This window comes from Lipotes vexillifer, unplaced genomic scaffold (assembly GCF_000442215.2).
Source record: "Lipotes vexillifer unplaced genomic scaffold, Lipotes_vexillifer_v1.1 scaffold403, whole genome shotgun sequence".
NCBI classification, from domain to species: domain Eukaryota; kingdom Metazoa; phylum Chordata; class Mammalia; order Artiodactyla; family Lipotidae; genus Lipotes; species Lipotes vexillifer.
This window is the reverse complement of record NW_006782755.1, coordinates 936,312-957,091: the sequence shown is the minus strand read 5'-3', so window position 1 is coordinate 957,091 and position 20,780 is coordinate 936,312. Positions and strand designations below refer to the sequence as shown.

General features: G+C 37.1%; 1 protein-coding gene across 2 annotated transcripts in view; it reads left to right on the top strand.

The window, feature by feature from the left end:
• RAB3GAP2 (RAB3 GTPase activating non-catalytic protein subunit 2) overlaps window positions 1-20,780 on the top strand; it is an 89,305-nt gene that overhangs the window by 1,893 nt on the left and 66,632 nt on the right. For both annotated transcript variants that reach the window (XM_007455392.1, XM_007455391.1), the window contains exon 2: window positions 16,586-16,647. In XM_007455392.1, coding sequence (XP_007455454.1) covers window positions 16,586-16,647 — 62 coding nt within the window. The remainder of the gene's footprint in view (window positions 1-16,585; window positions 16,648-20,780) is intronic.

Below are 20,780 nucleotides of genomic sequence, written 5' to 3'. Positions count from 1 at the left end.
TCAGCAGGACTTGAGAGCAGGAGCTAGATTAGAAAGATATTAAGGAGGTAGAGTCTGCAGGACCTAATGAAGATCTGGTGCTAGGGGTTGTAGCTGGTGAGGGAGAGGGAGTGCAGGATGCCTTTGGCTTTTGGCTCGGGCAGGGGTTTCTAATGAAGGAAATAGGTTTTGGACCTTTTTCATCTTAAATGTTTGCAGTTTGTCCAGTTTTAAATGTATGCAGTGAGTCCAGTAGAACAGGTCTAAAACTTAGTAAGTATCCCTGGGCCAGAGGCATTAATTTGGGAGTTACCAGCAAAACGTGTCAGTCAGTCTCAAGGGTTATGAATATAGTGAAACGAATGCAGGACTGGAGATGTAACCGTAGGGGAGCACTGAAGTTTAAGAGTCAAATAGAGATTAATGGGAAAAAGACTGAGAAAGAGAAACAGAAAGAGAAGAAACCCAGGTGAGAGTAATGCCCCAGAATTGAGAGACGATTTGATGAAGGGAAGAGTGGTCAGCAGTTGCAAATGCAGCAGAGGTCAGCTAGGATAAGAATGGAAAAGGGCTCATTGGCTTTGGGAAGGTGGAGGTGCCTGGCACCAAGGGTTGGGGGCAGAAAGCATATTTACCGGATATGGAGTTAAAAAGTGAAGTTGCCTATTTCAAGGAGCCAGGTTGTGAAGGATGGTGAACACAGGACTGTAGACAAGGGATGTAGAGCATGGACACATTTTCTCTATCCCATTCCCACTCCCCTGGTCCAGGCCACCGTCTTCTCTCACCTGGGCAATGGCACTAGTCTTATTTTAACAAATCTTCCTGCTTCTACTCTTGGTTTCTTTTCTTTCTTTCTTTCTTTCTTTTTTTTCTATATATAATAGTTTGCATCTACTAATCCCTAACTCCCAGTCCTTTCCTTCCCCACTGCCCCCCATGGCAACCACAAGTCTGTTCTCTATATCTGTAAGTCTGTTTTTGTTTTGTAGATATGTTCATTTGTGTCATATTTTAGATTCCACATAAAAGTGATATCACGTGGTATTTGTCCTTCTCTTTCTGACTTACTTCACTTAGTATGATAATTTCTAGGCCCATCCATGTTGCTGCAAATGGCATTATTTCATTCTTTCTAATGGCTGAGTAATATTCCATTGTATATATAAATACATACCACATCTTCTTTATCCATTCATCTGTCAGTGGACATTTAGATTGTTTCCAAGTCTTGGCTATTGTAGGTAGTGCTGCTATGAACATAGGGGTGCATGTATCTTTTCAAATTATAGTTTTATCTGGGTAAATGCCCAGGAGTGGGATTGCTGGATCATATGGCAACTCTATGTTTAGTTTTTTGAGGAACCTCCATACTGTTTTCCATAGTGGCTGCCCCAATTTACATTCCCACCAACAGTGTAGGAGGGTTTCTTTTTCTCCACACCCTCTCCAGCATTTATTATTTGTAGACTTTTTAATGGTTTCTTGTAATTTGTAGACATTTTAATGGTTTCTTATAGTTAGTTCCCAAAAGCAGTCAGAGTGAACTTTTAAAGACAACATAATCATAACAGTCCTCTCTCTGTAACCCTCTGTGTCTTTCAATTGCACTTAATATAAAATCCAAAGTTCTCAAATGGCTTACAAGGCCCTTGAGGCCCTGCTTCCTGCCACTTCTTGCACCTCATACTCTTCTCTCCTCATTTCTTACGCTTCATACACACTTTTTGGTTGTTAAACCAGTCAAGCCCATTTGTGCCTGAGGCCTTTGTCGTTCTCTGGTCCCTGCATTGGATATTCTGTGCAGGTCCTTGCGTGCTCGGTGCATCTTGTTCAAGTCTCAACATCTCAGGGAGGCCTTTTCTGACCATCCAATCTAAAACAGTCACCCCTACTCCCTTGTTCTCATTTGTTACTCGAAATCATTTCATCTTGTTTATTTTTCATCACCAAGTCTATACTGTCCAGTATGGTAGTCTCTAGCCAGAACTAGCTGTTGAAATGTGGCAAGTGCTACTGAGGAACTGAATTTTCAATTTTAGTTAATTTTAGTTAATTTAAATTTAAATAGTCAGATATGGCTAGTGGCTACCACATTGTATGGCACATTTATAAATGCTAAAATTTAGGTACCAACAGATTGAATACTTGTCCAAGGTCACACAATGAAGGGTAGCCTTAGGCTATGAACTTGATCCAGGCATTTGGGAATATAATCATACCCCAAACATCTAGATTAATTTATAATATGCCTATGGGTTTGCAAATATGATTTAATTTATTACCCTTTTAAATAAAATTCTTAGGCATATGTGTGTTGGTATTATTGTGGCTACCAGCGATTCAAGTTGAAAAAATATGGAGAAAGAACCTCTTAACCGGTGAGCCCCTTTGCCAAATCTGTATTTTACAGTTAGAATGGTGCTTTAATTCAGAAATGAAAATCAGAAAAATAGCTTGTCCTATTGTAGATGGTTTACTTGGAATTCTTGAAATGACTGGGACTACAGATTTCAGTAATCACTCCAGGCCATCTTTTACAAAACATCAGGCTTTGTAAAGCTCATCATTAAGAAAACCTGAACCTAAACTTTTGTGAGGGTGAAAATTTAGAGTAAAAATGAAGTATGGTGGTGTTTGGCTTTACTTTTCTTCACTTTATTTATTAGTGTTGTAAATGATTACTTGATTGGGCAGTAGAAATCATGAGATCATTTTATTTAGCTTATATAGTTTTAATTTCTTATACTAGCTCATCTCTAGAGGATATATAAGGCAATTGATAATTTTGAAGACTTATCTATTAGTTTAATCATTTTTAAATTTTAATATGGATAGCTGCCATTGACATAGTGATACCTAGTACCTGGGCACCCAGATCTCAATACTACTCTTCTATATTTGAATTGTCAGAGAATAACAGTATGACTTTACGTTACTTTGTATCATCAATTATAAAATGAGGCTGTCTTCTATTGCTTTAAAAGAGGTCTTGAACCCTACTATTTCCCAGTGTTTACATTAGTGATAAATATTTATAATTGGTTCTACTCAATCTAGTGCTATCTATTTAGACATAAAATTTGGTCTCATACTTTGAAATTTTGGAGATGGGCAATAGTATGTGTCCCCACCTGGCCTACAGTGACATAATTTCCAGGGAGATTGGATTTCTATACCAGAGCCGTCTGATATTTATAATTGAGTTAGGTGAAAGAAAGGAGAGAAGGAAGGAAGGAAAGAAAGACATGTACAGAGAGGGAGAATCAAAATATTTGGAGGTAATTTAAGTATAATATTGTGGATCTATTAATTTACCTAATAGTAAAATAATTTTCTGTTGCCATACTAATGAGATAGAGCAGCTTTCCCTCTTGCCTCTTTTATCAGAAAGATAGAGGAAGGTAAAGCATACAGAAAATTACCTTGGAGTCATCAATTAAAGTCACGTTTTTGTCCAATCACTGAGAAAAGTATGCTTTTTAGGATAACCTAAAATCATGGAATCACTTTGGGATATTATAAATGGTGTAAAGTACCCACTTTTTTATACTGAGTGAAAATGCTTTCTTTTGTTTGTGACCATAGTGGGGAGAGAAAAGTAATCTGAAAGTAGAATATTTATAGGAATTTCAGAAAATTTATAGAGGTATTGGATTTCATTAGCTATTTAAAATTGGAAGAGGATCTTAGAGATAAATTTTTGTCGATGACAAAACTGACACATGAACAATCTAATTCCTTTATTGAGCTAATATTTATTGAGCACCTACTGTGTACAAAGTAGTCTTAAAGGTAAATAAAATAGGTCCCTCTCCTCAAGGAGCGTTCAGCCAGTAAATGAGTGTTAGAGGTGTTATGCTATAATTTGACACATGATAGTTGGAGAATGAAGGAGTGTTGGTTCACGCTGTTTAGGGGACTTAGGAAAGTCTTCACAGAGGAGCTGATATTTTCACCATGTCTTAGTAGTTTAATAGAGATCCATCAGGTGGAGAGAAAATGGTCAGGCAAGGGATGTGAAACAGCACGGGGTTCAGAAAGATGCAGATAGTAAATTCTGGTGGAAGAGTGGGATATGGTGAGATAAAGCTAGAGAGATTGGCAGAGGAGTTTAGATTTTACGCAGTAGCAAGGAAGTAAGACTACCTTGGGGATTACAGGGAAATTTGCTAAAGTTTACTTGGGAACAGATAGTTTTAAGTAGGTCAGCTTCCAGATGCACCTATATAAGTGCCTGCTTTCCCACCCTACCTTCTCCTGTTTACTAAACAAAGGCTCACCTCTCACACATTTCAAATATTATTATAGTAAGTTGCTTCCAAGGCATTTTAAAAAACCTCCCCTTTAAGGCACCGTAAACTCCCCCATCCATCAACAAGAGACTTCCAAATAATTTTTGCTATTTATGTTTAATAATTATTTGTCAACATTTGTGATAATGTATGTTGTTTTTCTCAGTTATCTGCTTCTAATAATAATTGCAGTAAGTCAAGTAAAAACACTTTTAATACTTAGAGCCTTTGATCCCAAGAAAACTGCTTTTTCTCAGTTCTTATCTGTTTTTGCAGAGAAATTTTTGGACTGATGATACATATCTGTATTATATTAGAATAGCATTCTGTGGAGGAAGTGAATGGAAATAAGAATTCAAGGAGAAAAAAGGATTTATAAACTTACTCTTAGAGAAGATAATCATATTTTTTAAATGCGTGTTTGTGGGTAGTATTTCCCAGTAGTATTTAGAATCCACTGAATAAATTTAAAAGGATGATATAAATCTATATTGAAACATCCATGTTTAATATATCAGAAGTTACATTTTTTTGTGCAAGGGATACATATTATTGAAAAACTCTTTTGGGTGTATATAATCAAAAAGTTTGAAGACATTCTATAGGGCTGTCCTTCCCAATCTTTTTTTTTTTTTTTTTTCATCATAGCATGCATAAAAAGTGAGACGTAGGCCCTGAAAAGTGAAAACAATCTTGAAGAAGGAGGAAAAAGTTGGAGTACTTCTACTTCCTAATTTCAAAACATATTGCAGAGCTACAGTAATCAAAATTGTGTGGTGGGCTTCCCTGGTGGCGCAGTGGTTGAGAGCCCGCCTGCCGATGCAGGGGACGCGGGTTCGTGCCCCGGTCTGGGAAGATCCCACGTGCCGCGGAGCGGCTGGGCCCGTGAGCCATGGCCGCTGAGCCTGCGCGTCCGGAGCCTGTGCAAAAAAAAAAAAAAAAAAAAAAAAATTGTGTGGTACTGGCATAAAGACAGACAACTAAGATAATGGAATAGAGAGCTCAGAAATAAGCCCTTGTGTATATGATCAGATGATTTTTGACAAGGTGTCAAGACCACTCAATGGGGAAAGGACAGTCTCTTCAACAAATCATGTTGGGAAAACTGCATATCCAAATACAAAAGAATGAATTTGGACCATTATCTTATATCACATTCAAAAATTAACAAAAAATGGATTAAAGACCTAAATATAAGACCTAAAACTATAAAACTGTTAGAAGAAAACATAGGGGGAAAATTTCATGACATTGGACTTGGCAGTGAGTTTTTGGCTATAACACCAAAAGCGCAGGCAACAAAAGCAAAAATAGACAAATGAGACTATATCAAACTTTAAGACTCTTGTGAATCAAAGGCTGCAATCAACGAAGTGAAAAGACAGCCTACAGAATGGGAGAAAATATTTGCAAATCATACATCTGATAAAGGATTAGTATCCACAGTATATCAATACAAAGAACTCCTACAGCCCAACAACAATAAATAGCTCAAGTGAAAACTGAGCAAAAGACTGGAATAGACATTTTTCCAAAGATGTTATAGAAATGGCCAGTAAGCATATGAAAAGATACTCAATATCACTAATCACGAGAATCACCAGCTTGGCTACTATTAAACAAAAACAAAACAAAACAAACACAAAAACAACAGAAAATAACAGGTGTTGGCAAGGATATGGAGAAATTGGAACTCTGTACACTGTTGGTAGGATTGTAAAATGGTACAACTGCTATGGAAGACAGTATGGAGTTTCCTCCAAAAATAAAAAAATAGAATTACTATATGAGCCATCCCATTTATGGGTATGTATCCAAAAGAATTGAAAGTAGTGTCTAGAAGAGATATTTGCACACCCATGATCATAGAGGGACATTCATAAAAGACAAAGAGTAGAAGCAACCCAGATGCCCATTGATGGATGAATGGAATGGGGTATTTACAAACAATGGCAAATTATTCAGCCATTAAAAAGAAGGAAATCATATCACATGCTACAACACGAATGACCTTGAGGATGTTATGATATGTGAAATATTTGCCAGTCAAAAACCATAAATGCATGGTTCCATTTATATGAGTTATCTAAAGTAGTTAAATTCACGGAAACAGGAAGTAGAATGGTGGTTACTAGGAACTAGGGAGAGGGTGAAAAGGGGTCTTGTTTAATGGTTTTACAGTCTCAGATTTGCAAGATGCAAAAGTTCTAGAGATCTGTTTTATAACAGTGTGAATATACTTAACATTACTGAACTGTACACTTAAAAATGTTTACGATAATTTTTGTTATGTGTTTTTAACATAATAAAAATATATAAATTAGTATGGTAGTAAAGAAATGGGTCATAAAATGTAAAACAAAGCTGTTCATGGTGGGAGGTGACCCGCTAGAGGTTCCAGTAGTCCCAGGCCCTACTTGGCTGTCCTGAGAGCTGAGAGGATCAATATCTTGGCTCACCTGTAACCCATTTGCAGTTTACTGGGAATCTCTGCTATAGGCAGAGGGTAACCATTGGTGGTTTTAAGCAAAAGTATAGCATTTCAAGATTTGAGTTGCAGAGAAATGGATTTGAGTTCCCTGAAAAAGGTTGGGTAGTTCAAAGCTAGAGGTAGGTGACCATTTGGGAGATGTTCATTACAAGTCCAGATCAGGGCCTTCAGAAGTAAAGACAGGACTAAGGCAGTAGCAGTGTTGATAGAGTTTGAAACTTGCTAACTATAGCAGTGGCAACCTATGCAAAGAATTTGAGCCGAGAAACAGGATAACCAGGTTAATATTTTAAACACATTCCTTTGTCGGCAAAGAAGAGAATGAATGGGAATGGTGGGTGAAAGTGGAAATAGAATGACCAGTTGGGTGGCCTTTGCAGTATCTCCCAAAAGGGGAGATAATCTTTTCCTTAGCTTGGTATTCTTTAGATGTTACTTAATGGTCTACACAGTGACAATCCTGGAACTATAAGATAGCAAGTATTTTTGAGTGACTACTATGCTAATATCATTTGGGACTTTTGAGACCCTAAATGAACTTTCCTCATGAGAGGGAATCCTTGAAACTCTACGGTGTCTGCCATGCCATATTCCTCCTTTGAAAAGAAGACCAGAAACAGTCCCTTGAACACAGATCACTTTTCTTTGTATCATGTGAGCATAAGTCTCACATATAAATTCCTCAGAAGAGAGAATCTCAGGTCAGGAGAGAGATAATTACCCATGATCACATTGCCTCTTTTTATTTTTTTTAAGTATATAAAATCAGACATATAAGCTACCTTCTGGCTACTCACATCCCACATTCCAAATGTTAAAACTTTAGTATTATGCTGTCCAGTATAGTAGCCACTAGCCACATGTGGCTATTTAAATTTAAGTGTAAATTAATAGAAATTAAATAAAAATTCAGTTCCTCAGTCATACTAGTGACATTTCAGTGGCCACATATACCTACCTAGTGGCTAACTAATTGGACAGCACAGATAAAGAACACCTCCATCATTACAGGAGTTTCTATTATAAAGTGCTACCTTAGTGAGAATCTTCCAGACTTTCTGCTGAGACAATAAACACACACATACTGCTTGGGTATTTTATTTATCTATTTTAAATTTTATATCAGGGACTCATTCTTGTAAAATGTATATTCTGGAACTCTTTTGGTTTACTTAATGTCAGCATCTTTTCAAGCTGTATATATAACTCTATAGCATTCTTTCCTAATGTCTGTACAGTATTCCAATGAAGACTCTACCAGGTTTTAGTTAATCATTCCCCTATCAATGAACATTTAGATTATTTCCAATATTTTTGCTATAAGAAAATGCTCCAGTAAGCATCCTTATATATGCTTTTACCCATGATGCTAATATTTCCGTATGTAAATTTCTGGAATTGGAATTGCTGAATAATAGAAATTCACATTTTAATTGTTGATCATCGTTGCCCAGTTACTCTCAAAATTGGTCAGGTTCATTCCTATCCATGGTAAACAGAAGTGCCCATTTACACACTTACTTGTCATCTTTCTGTGTTATCAGTTTTTTTTTATTTTTGCTCTTCTGATAAATGAAATGTGGTTCTTGTGTGATACTAAGATAATTATCAGACTTTATCTGTATTTTTTTTTAAAGCAGCAAGTAATAGCAAAATTATGCTGGTATTGCAAGAATTTAGCTTAAATATAAGGAAAGTTTTCTCACAGGGACAATAATTGAATATTAGACTGTTCTAATAGAGGGAGGAAGGAAGGAAGATACTGAATTTGTTTTAGAATATGCAGAAATTAGCTTTGGTGAAAAGTGTTTATGTACCTCCATCCTCATTTACATTTCCTCACATTATTTTCTGCTGCTTTGGATATAATAAATCAATAACACATAATTATGAAGTGGTAGGAAAGAATTATGTAAGTTCTATCTAATATACATAATATATGATTGCCTTTAGTGACTTCCTTTGAAAAATAAAATAAGTAGAAAGAGTAGGGCATATTAAGTTTCTTCAAGTCTGCAGATTTGTTTTGTTTTGTTTTGTTGTTGCTTTTGTCAAGATAGGTCTAAAGATTTCTTAGGTTTTTGAGCAAAGGAAGCATGTTTAGTTTTTAAACTTTAGAGCAGGAGGATACACTCTATTTCTGCTTAAAAATATTTTCATTTCTGTTCTTTTGTGAATTGATTATCAGAACATTCTTCTTCTGTGATATGGGAGGCCACTTATTTGACAACAGGAGTCATTAGAATTCCAGAACTGGAAGGGACCTTAGAGACCTAGTCCGATTTAATCATGGTGTTTTGAAAGAAACTCCTTCTTATTGAAAATGAGATGGCCTCATCATTTTAGATTGCTGCATATTTTTATGTGCTGAAAGGAATATGCTAATTTGAAATTTATATTCTTATTTCCATTTCCTTAGAAATAGAAAAAGATTAATAATTCTGAGGCATAGGAAATTAAGCAGCTTCTCTGTTCTTTAGTCCTTTTTTTGGCTTTGTATTGCTATGTGATGCTTTCTGTGCCTTGGCCAAGAAGAGCCAACTAAAATTTGTTGCACCCCCTGAATTATTTACAAGTCATAGGTTGTAGAGGTTCGTGCTCTTTATAGAAACAAGTACATTATCTTTGTTTTCTTCTTGTCTTAGAAGAACGGAAATGGATTTGCTTCAGCGCTAATAAGATCTTTTCTTAGACCATGGAGATTAAGTTTTCCTTTTCCTAACGTCTAAGGATTTCAGTTTCTCATTTACTTTTTGATCTTGACATACTCATATTGGAAAAAGCAAATACTGTCAAATTAATTGCCCACTTCTAGAATTCAGGTTCCTTTCTAGCTTCAAGTTCTTGTTAAATGAAAAACCAATACTCAGTTTATGAGGACAGACTGTTCAGAAGCAAATCAGAATAATGTATATTTTAAATTAAATAGACCTACAGAAAGCAGAAGTTGAATTTCTCATTTAAGCTTTTGTTGGTAGAATAATTCATTCGTTGAAAATGTCCCTAAAAAAGACATCTATACTTTTTTGATGATTGAGTTACAGTGTTTTCTCTGTAGTTTGAAGGTTTCAGTGACTATAATTTGTCAAGTGAGAAACTGAACAGTTTTTCAATATTAGTATAATCTACACTTCTCCTCAGGGAAAAAATTCTCTCCAGAGGGAGTTGTAGTTACATTTTACTAATATATTTTAAAGTCATTGGTTTTATTCATTCAGGCAAAACATTTAACTTGATAAGGGTAAGAACAAGAGTTTATGTTTATGTTACCAATTATTCTAGACAATTCAAAATAGTCCTCTTCAGTGATAGGTATAAAAAAAAGTTAAGGATTGAAAAGTCAAGTTACTACTCAATGAAGAGGTAGTTGCTTTTTGTTACTGTTACTTGTAACTTCATCTTGCTTGTTTTTATTTCTCTATATATCATGTCAGTTGGTTGGAGATCAGCTTAGGAATTTTATTTATATAGAGAGCAAGTATGATTCAAGGTGTGGTATGAAATAAGAGTGAAAGGTAATTTCAGCAGATGAGGTCGACTAACAAAATAATCTAAACTGGCAAACTTCTTGAAAGACTTAAATTGAATCCTCAGTGCAATCCTTGCTTATCTGTGAATTTTAAGGGAAACTGGTTAAGAATGTGAAAAGAATAGAGTTTAAAGGAAACTCACCCCTCAAGAATGGTTTGCTCTCCCCCTCCCCCCCCAAAAAAGTTACAGATTCAAAACTAAGCAGAAATGTCTCTTGGACTTGGAGATGCCATTTTTTTTCAGTAAGTTGTACAGGAAATGAGGTGGGAAAGCCCAGTTAAAACATGAACCTTTGAAATATTTTGCTTATAGCTGATGCTGTCCTGATGTAATATAGTCGTAAAATGACTGCTTTAGGAGCAAACATCTGGCACATGAGTCATAGCACTAAAGTAACAAGACTAGGGAAGCATTCTCATATCTATTTTTAGATGTCTCCAACAGGCAATTTTAGCTGTTTTTAGTATAACCTGTTTTATTCACTATTGGCAAAAAGAATATTTGCATAATAGAATACAGACAGAATTCAAGAATGATGTGGGTGTTCTTTTCTCTCTCTCTCTTTTTTTCTTTGCCTTTAAAATGGTATGGTAATTTATTTGGGGACTCAGTGTTCTTTGTAATTATTTTTTTCTAGCCTACTAAAAAATTAGGTTGAGAGTCATACTTAATTGAATGAATGTGTTGGTTTTCCTTTATTGATGCAGGATCTTTTTTTTAATTTATTTTATTTTTAAAAATTATTTATTTATTTATTTTGGCTGTACTGGGTCTTCGTTTCTATGCGAGGGCTTTCTCTAGTTGTGGCAAGTGGGGGCCACTCTTCATCACGGTGCGCGGGCCTCTCACTATCGCGGGCCTCTCACTATCGCGGCCTCTCTTGTTGCGGAGCACAGGCTCCAGATGCGGAGGCTCAGTAGTTGTGGCTCACCGGCTTAGTTGCTCTGTGGCACGTGGGATCCTCCCAGACCAGGGCTCGAACCCGTATCCCCTGCATTAGCAGGCAGATTCTCAACCACTGCGCCACAAGGGAAGCCCCGATGCAGGATCTTTTTTAAGTAATGATACACTGTTGTTTTGAAATGTTGAAATATACATTGTGTATGTGTGTGTGTTTATGAAATATAAAGATCCATTAATCCATATCAGGCCAACTATTTTGAACTGTATTTCTAGAGGATCTTTTTTTACATAGTCAAATTCTGCCACTTAGACTTGAATTAGAACAAAAATACTCTATTTTTCCTATTCTTAATCAAAACTAAAGCTAAGAATTGTTTTTTAATTTTTTTCTTACTAACTAAAATTGAATGGAACAGAGAATTATCAAAATACATATATTTATAATTTTATATAGAAAGCTTATTTGAAAGATGGTTTTGATCTGGGATATAAAGTCTGAGTATATAAAATTTATAAAAAATAAAGTGTTTTTGTATTTCTCTGGAAATGTAAAAGGTTTAGAATCAGCATCTGATTTGGTTACTATATTTAAATATATTAATTTAAATCTTGATGCTTTGATCCCTATAAAGGGATATATGGGGAAACATTTGGGTGAGAAGTTCATTTTATTTATATTCTAAATGGATATAAATATTTACTACGTACTTATAGTGTTCTTGAAGATACTTATATATGTGTGTGTGTAAGAGTTTGCGCGCACACACAATATACATATTCCCTGTCCTCCAAGGCTTAATGGTTAATTGTATCGACAAGATGTACATTTATGATAAACAAGTTAACAATGCAATAAATGACCCAATGCAGTTTATAATTAAGTTCTGAAAGAAAAATATAATCAAATGCTATGGTTTCACAAGATCATTGGTGGGTTCAAGAAAACGTCATGAGGAATTAATCCGAGTCCTGAAGGAGAAGTTGGATTTGGAGAGGTGGAGACAAATGGGAATGCATTTTAGTTGACAAATATGGGATAGGCAAAGGCAGAGAGTAAGAATGAGGAATGAGGGTGCTGTATTTGGAGAGTAATCATTTTAACAGCCATTAAGGGTGTATATGTGCCAAGCACTGTTCTTGTAACTGTATCAATAGATACAGTTATTAACTCCATTTTGCTAAAGAGGAAGCTGAGAGGGAAGAGATTAAATCACCCAAGGACATATGACTCTTCAGGGGTAAAGCTAGGTATCAAACCATGCAACATGATATCAGAGACCTAATAGTTGTTCTAGACTTGTGCTGTCTCAGACTGTAGCCAAGAGCCACATGTGCAGTGGAGCACTTGAAACACGTCTGGTCCAAACTGAGATGTGCTCTAAGTGTAAAATACATGTCAGATCTTGAAGTCTTAGGACAATCTGCCTCACGTTTTCAGAATGGGGTCAACCCTGAAACTTCAGTCATCCCTAATTCATTATTTTAGTCTCTTCCTTGCAGACATTTTAAGGCTACCTAGAGAGGGGAATCTGCAGAAGAGACTGTAACTCTGGTTTTACAAAGACAATGAACATGGATGCCATTTTCTTAATATTCTGATCAATGTTGCTGAATTGGACTTCAGCAAAATAAAGGATACAGGCAGTTGATGACAGTGTCATTTAAAGAATTGCTTTCTGGAGATTGGATGGTTGCTACTTATTTATTTAATATATGAAGGGGGAAAAAACGCTTAAAATTACCCCATAACTTATAGCCTAGCTTTTGACTGAAGTGATTGCCACTTGGCTCATTAGGTGAACTAGGTAAATGCCAATACCTATGTGATTTGGTGATTTGTGGAGTCTTTGGAATGTTTACATTGGACCCTGACCACCCTAAAGAAGTTGTATGTCCTGGTGTCCATACGCTATAGTACATTTTGTTAAGCTGACTTACCTCTTAAGTCATACCAGAGCTTGGCACTTTCAAGTTACCCTGGCCGATAGGAGATTTTGATCTATTTATTCTAAGTGACAATCATAATTGGATAACAAAAAGTAAATTAGTTTTATTTCTTCATGAGTACATAGAAATGTATAGATCTTAAGGTTTTACAGTAGATGTTCCGTATTGACATTAAACAGTGCATAGTTCTCAAATGATAGACACGTTGCTGTGATCATCCACAACCTTGATCAATGATCAGTTAAAATACACTGATGATGATGTAGATTGAAGAATACCATCCCTCATAGAACTGAATAAAATTCAGGACTGCCTGAATAAAATTCTGTACATGAACGGCAACTTTATCAGACATTCAGCAGCTATTTTTTCAGTATAAACTTTTTTTTTTTTTTTTAAAGAATGTGCTTGATCTGCTTGCATATTTTGAGGGCATAAGAAATAACCTTGGTAAAGTGCTGAGATTTTGACACTTTTTAACAGTCGACAATAATAGCTGTCAAATAGCAGCCTGCAAAACAGTATCAAATGATTTTCAACATAAGTCAGGAGGCTGCAAAATTTTTAGCACTGGCACTGAGTAGAAATAGCCACAAGGGTAGTACCAAATCTGCAGATATTTCCGTTTTTGTTTTTTTTAATGTTTCCCATTTTTAAGTTGACTAGAATTTGGAATGCATTTTCTTACAGGATTATAAATAGAATTCTAGACCAGCCTTCAGAAACATCTTTAACCTATCTGAGTCAGTTCTGTTTCACCTTCCTTTGACCTCTGTTTGTACTGTGATCTCTTTGGGAAATGTATTCCTGTGATAGTGGGAGATGCCTGATTAAATTTTCTTTGTCTTGTTAATAGAAATTCCCCAGTCAGAGGCATTGAGATATGGGTAAACTGTCATGAACACAAGTATTTTGTAAAAAGAAGGTATTTCTCAAGGTCTTTCTCTTCCCGATTGGATTGTTTTGAATTGCGCTGTAAGGAGATAACTGGGTTTCTGCAGGGGCAGGAAATCCAAATTCCTGCTTTCTTCTGTTGTTCCTATGAGTCATTTGTGAATTGAGTCAGGTATTTTTTATACCAATATGGAAGAGAAATAACACATTTTTCATAGTTCTCTTTTGTACAGCATTCAACAAGGTTATGTGCACAAACTAAGCTCTTTGAAGGCTTATTGGCTTTTGTATCTCCAGCACTTAATTAGCACAGGGCCCAACACAGAAGAGATGCTGTGCTGTGTTTGTTGAATGAATGAATGAGTGAATGAATGAAGAAATAAATGAGTAGCTGACCTTTATGAAGTACTTTAAATTCTGCATGGTCTCCCAAAGATTTGTGGTAATTTGATAAATATTTTTATAGCAATTTTAACATTGAATTGTGGACCTTAGAGTGATAAGCTTTACTAGGTCTTTGCTTCTCACGAGAGAGAGCATTTTCTAGATGCGTATAAATGGGATGGCCTAGTTGACATCAGCCCACAATAAGACAGTTGTTTTTGGTGCAGTGGAAAAATTAGCAGAATAAAGAGATTGCCTAACGGAATTAGATTGCCGAAGAGCAAACTAACTTTCTAAGTTACAAAAAAAGTTTACAGGTCTGAATATCAAGGGAATACTTCCCTTTTAAAATAATAAATATCTTGCTTTTGACCTTATTTGCAAGCCCCACTGTTTCCTAATCTTATCCTTTTTTATAAGCCGTAGGAGTAAGTATAGCAGAACACTTGCTAGTTTGGGCTTTGGAATTCAGGCCGACCTGAGTTCAAACCTCATTCTGCCACTTAATCCTCTGCCATCTTGGTAGAGTTATGTAAACGAAGTAATCTGTATTTCTCACTGTAAAAAGGGGGTGATAAAAGATCCTTGTCATGCTTATGTGAATTAATGTCTATATAAAGCATTGAAGCATATAGAAATGCTGAATAATGTTAGTTGCTATGTGATAACCCCTATCTGAAAATGGCATTTTTTTGCCTCTGCCTTTGAAAAGTTCCTAGCCACTTTTTAAAGACTTAGTTGAAGATGACTCCTCATTATGTTTTTTCATCTCTGTCACTACCTCATCTGAGTTCCCATAGTATTCGATTACAGCACTCACCATGGCTGTTACATGTTTGTTTCTCTCCTACACTAGATCACAAATTCTTTAAAGAAAAGGAGTTCATATGTTTGTAGTTTTCTGTGTTTCTCCTACAGGGTTTGGCACATGGTATTTAACAGAACATTTGTTAAATTGTTTTGTTTTGTTTTGTTTTTGCAGTACGCGGGCCTTCCTTCCTACTGTCAGCATCCTAGATAACAGGTTCAGTCCCATCTTTTAAGTTGATTCTTCCCCCAGAATTTTGAAGCTGATTGGTTTAAATACAGTATTTTATTTATATTTTGTAGTATTTTGATAGCTAAATCCTGATGACTAGCATTGAGAACTTATTATGTGTCAGGCACTGAGGACTTTCGTGTGCTGTCTGGTTTAAACGCTCACAGCAACCCCCCTAGGTACTGTCGTTTTCCATGGTGTTATGGTAAGAGAACTAAAACTTATAGACACAGGGTAACTTGCTCCAGGTCACAGAGCTGGTGAGTGCTGGATCCAGGATGTGAACCTAGGTAATCTGATTCCGGGGTCTGAACTTATAGTTAGGCAACTGCCTGCTCTTTTCACATTTTGGGGGAACTTTTTTTTTTAATTTAATTTGAGGTAATACATATAAAGTATACTGTTTGTTTCAGAGTAGTTCCTTTAAAAATTATAGTTTTATTCCTTCTCTTCTGATATGATGTCAGATAAATTCAAAGATAATTATATAAAAATAAGTAACACGAGCATTGTAAGGGATCATACTGTCCAAATCAATTTTGGGATTTTTAATTCCCCGTTGCAGTGTTGGTTGAACATCTTATTTTAATCCAAGAGAGTGTTCTCACATATAAGAAATCACAGAGTATCAGGAAAATGTGGTGAATAGTAGACCTAGCTGGTTTCAAAATTCAGTTTTCTTTATCTTTGATACCTTGTCTTATTAAAACACTTTTAAAGATATCTGTGGAATTTTAGGTATGTTTTTGGTCATTGTGTATATTTAACTTGTCTGATGTCTTAAGTAACAAATATTTGTCATTTTAAGATTCTTTTAAAGTTACGTTTGCAGTTTGATTTAAATGTAAATAAACTGGATGTCCAGTATCTTAAGGTCCAAATAACCTGCACACTTTTACATACATTTGGAAATTCAGGTCAAATGTTTCCTGGTTATTATTACATAGAGCAAAATCCTGATCTAGTATAGTTTACCATTGTTTTCTTCCTTAATATGAACATTATATTTATATAATACTTATTATATATCAGGGGTTGATTCTATTATGTTTAGAGGAAATGTTTTTAAAATATTTTAAGCTCTATATTTCATGTAAGCACTTTTCATCTTTTTCAAAATAGGTAAATCAAACTGGGAAGATGATGGTTGGGGAGCATGGGAAGAAACAGAGCCCCAAGAACCTGTAAGTCTTTGTAAACATGTGCATGCTTTTTGATAGCGGCATTTTCCTTTTGTAATGATGGTAACATATTTCAGTGTTAGGTTAACATTTTAAAATCAGGCAGGCCTGGTGTAAAGCTTTGTGAATTTGAAGTTTAGTCTGCATGTGATCAGAAACTGTACTATCTGATTTCTGGTTTTTAAAGCTCACCTTGGCTGCTTTGTGGAATAGGTTGCCTCTCATACTCATAAAGTTCATGTGTTGGTTTATTTTACAGTATTTCATTTTGATGTTCCACTGTTTCAGCTGATTCTGGGTGACGTAGACAATGATAACCTAGTTAGAATGTGTAAGTGTCATCAGGCCTCCTTTAAATCTGACCTGTAAAGTATGTTGTCTTCTCTTTTTTGGCAAGGAGATGCTAAATCTAGGGATGATGTATCTTAACTGTTTCAGTTAAAAGCTGAAGTATGCTTCTACTCATTCTGAAAACACATGAAATTACTTACATGTGGAATATTTTTTCATTCGGATAAAATTTGAATATTTACAAGTGGCCCTCAGGGATGAGGGAGGCTTGTTGTTCTCTTTTTCTTGACAGATTTGCTCACACTGTGGATTTGGCAAATGCGGCGAGTGAAACAGTATTGTTAGGCCTCAGTTGACAACAATTCTGGGTGTAGCAATTGTTCCTAACTGTTTGAACCCTTTACCCTGTCACAGTCTTTTGTACATGGTGAGGGTATTTGGAAGACAACAAAAGTGGGCCAGGACAGTGGGGTTCAGAGGTTATTCAGATGTTAAAGTCACCCTGCAGTGTTTAAGAGAGCTTCTTTGAATTTGGATCCTGTCCTCAAAACAAGACAACACCTTTGCCAAGGGAGCCTATTTGGTGGGTGAGAACATAAATGGCACTGTGGCCAGGGAAAAGGGTATGACCTCTGCCTTACACTGCAGCATCACCCAGAACTTTCCATGTATAGGATCATTATGAAGTTTGGCTGAGAAACATGTTTTATACCAGGACTATTAGAAATTTTACCAAGCTGAGGCAAAAGATTTCTGTTATTTCTGCTACCAGCTATGGTGATGAACAAGCCCAAAGGCACAGCCAGCTCCAGAGGCATGGCAAGAATCAGAGTTAACTTTTGGCAGATGTGTGAAACGCAGAAGTACACGCCCTAGTCAAGGTTAATAGGTGTAGCCACCTAGTCGGCATGGAGAGGGAACTTCGACTCTCTCTTGTCATGGACAGACAGCAAACTCAAAACCTGCCTTCCTTCAGAGTCCACCTGGTGGGCCTTGGCCACATTAAAGATGAGAGAGACCAGGACTGGAAAAAGCGGACTGTCATAAAGTCAGTTTATGGTTGTGTCAGGGTGCTGTAACTGTCAAAACAATGCTAGGCTTCTCTATCAATTGCCATTGGGTGGTGGTTACTGTGACCAGCAGAAGAAAGTAGGCTTTCATTCTTCATTAGTCTGGCATTAGAGACATGTTGTGTTCTGGTCCGTTTAGGCGGGCTGCAGTGGTGTGTCGGTGAACCAAAGAGAAGGGTACCTAAGAGGAAAGTGCAGTAGCCACTGCCACCGAATGCCGACCTGAAGGCCAACTCGCTGCTACTGAGTCCAGCAAACAGCTATAAAAACTTTAGGGTGCTTTCTATCTCCAGAAGTCTGTCAGCTCTTTGAGAGTAGTTTCTTATTTTTATGGCAGAAGAGAGCAAAGGGCTTTTGTAATCACAGAGGTTTAGTACCAGGGGTCTGGATAAGGCTTTTCTAAGGAAGGAGAAAGCCTCTTTAATTTCGATTCTGGGGTGTCAGCTATAATGAGGGCTTAGGGAAGGAAGCATATTCTAGTATCTGTTATCAGCAGTAGCCAGCCACGTCCACGAAAGCAAGCATCTGTGACACTGGTAGGCTTTGGAACTTTAAGGATGGCTTCTCTTATAGAAAAGGACAAATGTCCTTCTCCTGTAGATATTTCGTACCTGTGTTAGTCTGCTTGGCTGCCATAACAGAACACCACAGACGGGGTGGCTTGAACAACAGAAATTTATTTTCTCACCGTCCTGGAAGCTGGAGGCCCAAGATCAAGGTGCCATCAGGGTTGGTTTCTGGTGAGACTCCTCTTTCTGGCCTGCACATGGCTGCATTCTTGCCGTGTCCTCACCTGGCCTTTCCCCTGTGCATGAAGACAGAGAGCCGGTTCTGGTGTCCCTTCCTCTTCTTAGAAGGATACCAGTCTATCAGAGGGCTGTGCCCTTATGACCTCTTTTAACCCTAATTAACCTCCTTAAAGGCCCCATCTTCAGATGCAGTCACATTGGGGGGTTAGGGTTTCAACATGTGAATTTTGGGTGCAGGATACAATTCAGTCCATAACAATGCCCCAAATAATGGATCCATGTCAGGCGTAACTTTTATGTGTACAAGTGCAATGGATAAGGTTAAGGAATTCCTCCTTGCCCGTGAGTAAATACACGAAAGGATTGAAAGGCAAACAGAATAGGCTTTCAAGATGGAAGAAAAGGCAAAACAAAGATCTTCCTCTGTACTATATTTTAAGCTGACATCATGACAAATGGGACCTGGCTGGGGGAAATGGGAAAAGAAGGTAGCTGAACTACAACATCTACCTATTAATGATCCTATAACAAATAGTAAAGAGTATTTTTTACAGTGTTGTAAGGGCTTTTAGTTGGGGTTATAATTTTTTTGCTCTGGGAAAGAAGTGGTATTTTGCTCAGCCTCGTGCTATAATGGGAATCTGGGCTGTTCGGGAGGAAGCTTGATAGGGTTTAATTTAATTTTAACTGGCAAGGCAGATTTAATGAGCTTTCCTTCGTTGGTGTATTAAGACCAAAGGGTTGGAAGTATAGAATCAAGGATTTGCTTGACAGCGATTTCTGGAACAGGAAGCACAGAAGGTCCTGGGTTAAGGTCCTCAGTTAAGGTAGACAGCATGGAAATTTTCCACTTAAGAGACACCTTAGGAATGTGTTCCATCTGTTTTACAGAAGGTGACATAATGCAGTTTACGGAGGCACTAATGATTTAGCAGATTAACAGGGAATGAAAAAAGCATGCTGGTCAGATAGAGGCCCCAGAGAAATGTTTGTTTACAGGCTGAGAATTAGGAGACAGCATGACCTGATTAGAGACCCTTAGAGCATTAATAATCTGGGGTAATGCTGGAAAATATTTTGCCTTATTTTATTGTCCTTAGACTGTGGTGCCATCTACCATGCAAGAGACGTAAGCAGTGGATTGGCCAGAGGCAGAAGGAGATCACCCACATTATGCTAAGGATGTGCCCGAGGCCCTCCTCCTGTGAGGGGATGGTGGCCGCAGAGGGTCTCCTTCCTCACATAGGCTCTCATCAGGACTTTGGACCTTGGACTATTAGAAACACTCGTTTTGCCAGTGAATTTCCACATTAACACAAGCTGGGTTTAGCCTAGTGCTTCTCAGCTGGGGGTGATTTTGCCCCTTAGGGGGCATTTGGCAATGTCTGGAGACATTTTTGTTTGTCACAACTTGGGGGAAGGTACATCTAAATGGGTAGAGGCCAGGGAGGGATGCTGTGAAGCGTTTCACAATGCACGGGACAGCCCTTCAGACAAAGGATCGTCCACCCAAAGTGTTAGTGGTGCTGGAGTTCAGAAATCTTGGGCTCGCCCATGGCTTTCAGTATAGCTCTCCCAGCTTTTCTTGCTGCCTTTACCCCTTTTTGTTCTCTAAAATTTCTTGGCCTCTTTCGGGGGCCTCAAAACTTTTGATCTTGTAAATCAGCCCTCCCTCAATTAAAAAAAATAGTTATTTAATAAATGAAAAAAAATAGAAGAGGGGGGGAAAAACCCTTTGATCTTTATGGCCATGAGTTGGGTTTTAGTAGATACCTGAGGAGTGATTTGCTAGTGTGAAAAGTGCAGTTAAAGGATTGTTTGCCAGTCAACAAAGGTGAGTGTAAGCTGTTCCCCGATCTTTGGCCACAGACCAACCAGTATCCGGGCTGAGTCTTGGTGGCACTCTTTATGCCTAAATATTTAACAGTGACCTATTTTTAGTCTCACTATGTAGTCAGCCACCACTTTTCCTTGCTCTTGTTGATAGTTGTTAATTTTAGTTCAAGTCTGGACTCCTCAGGCATTC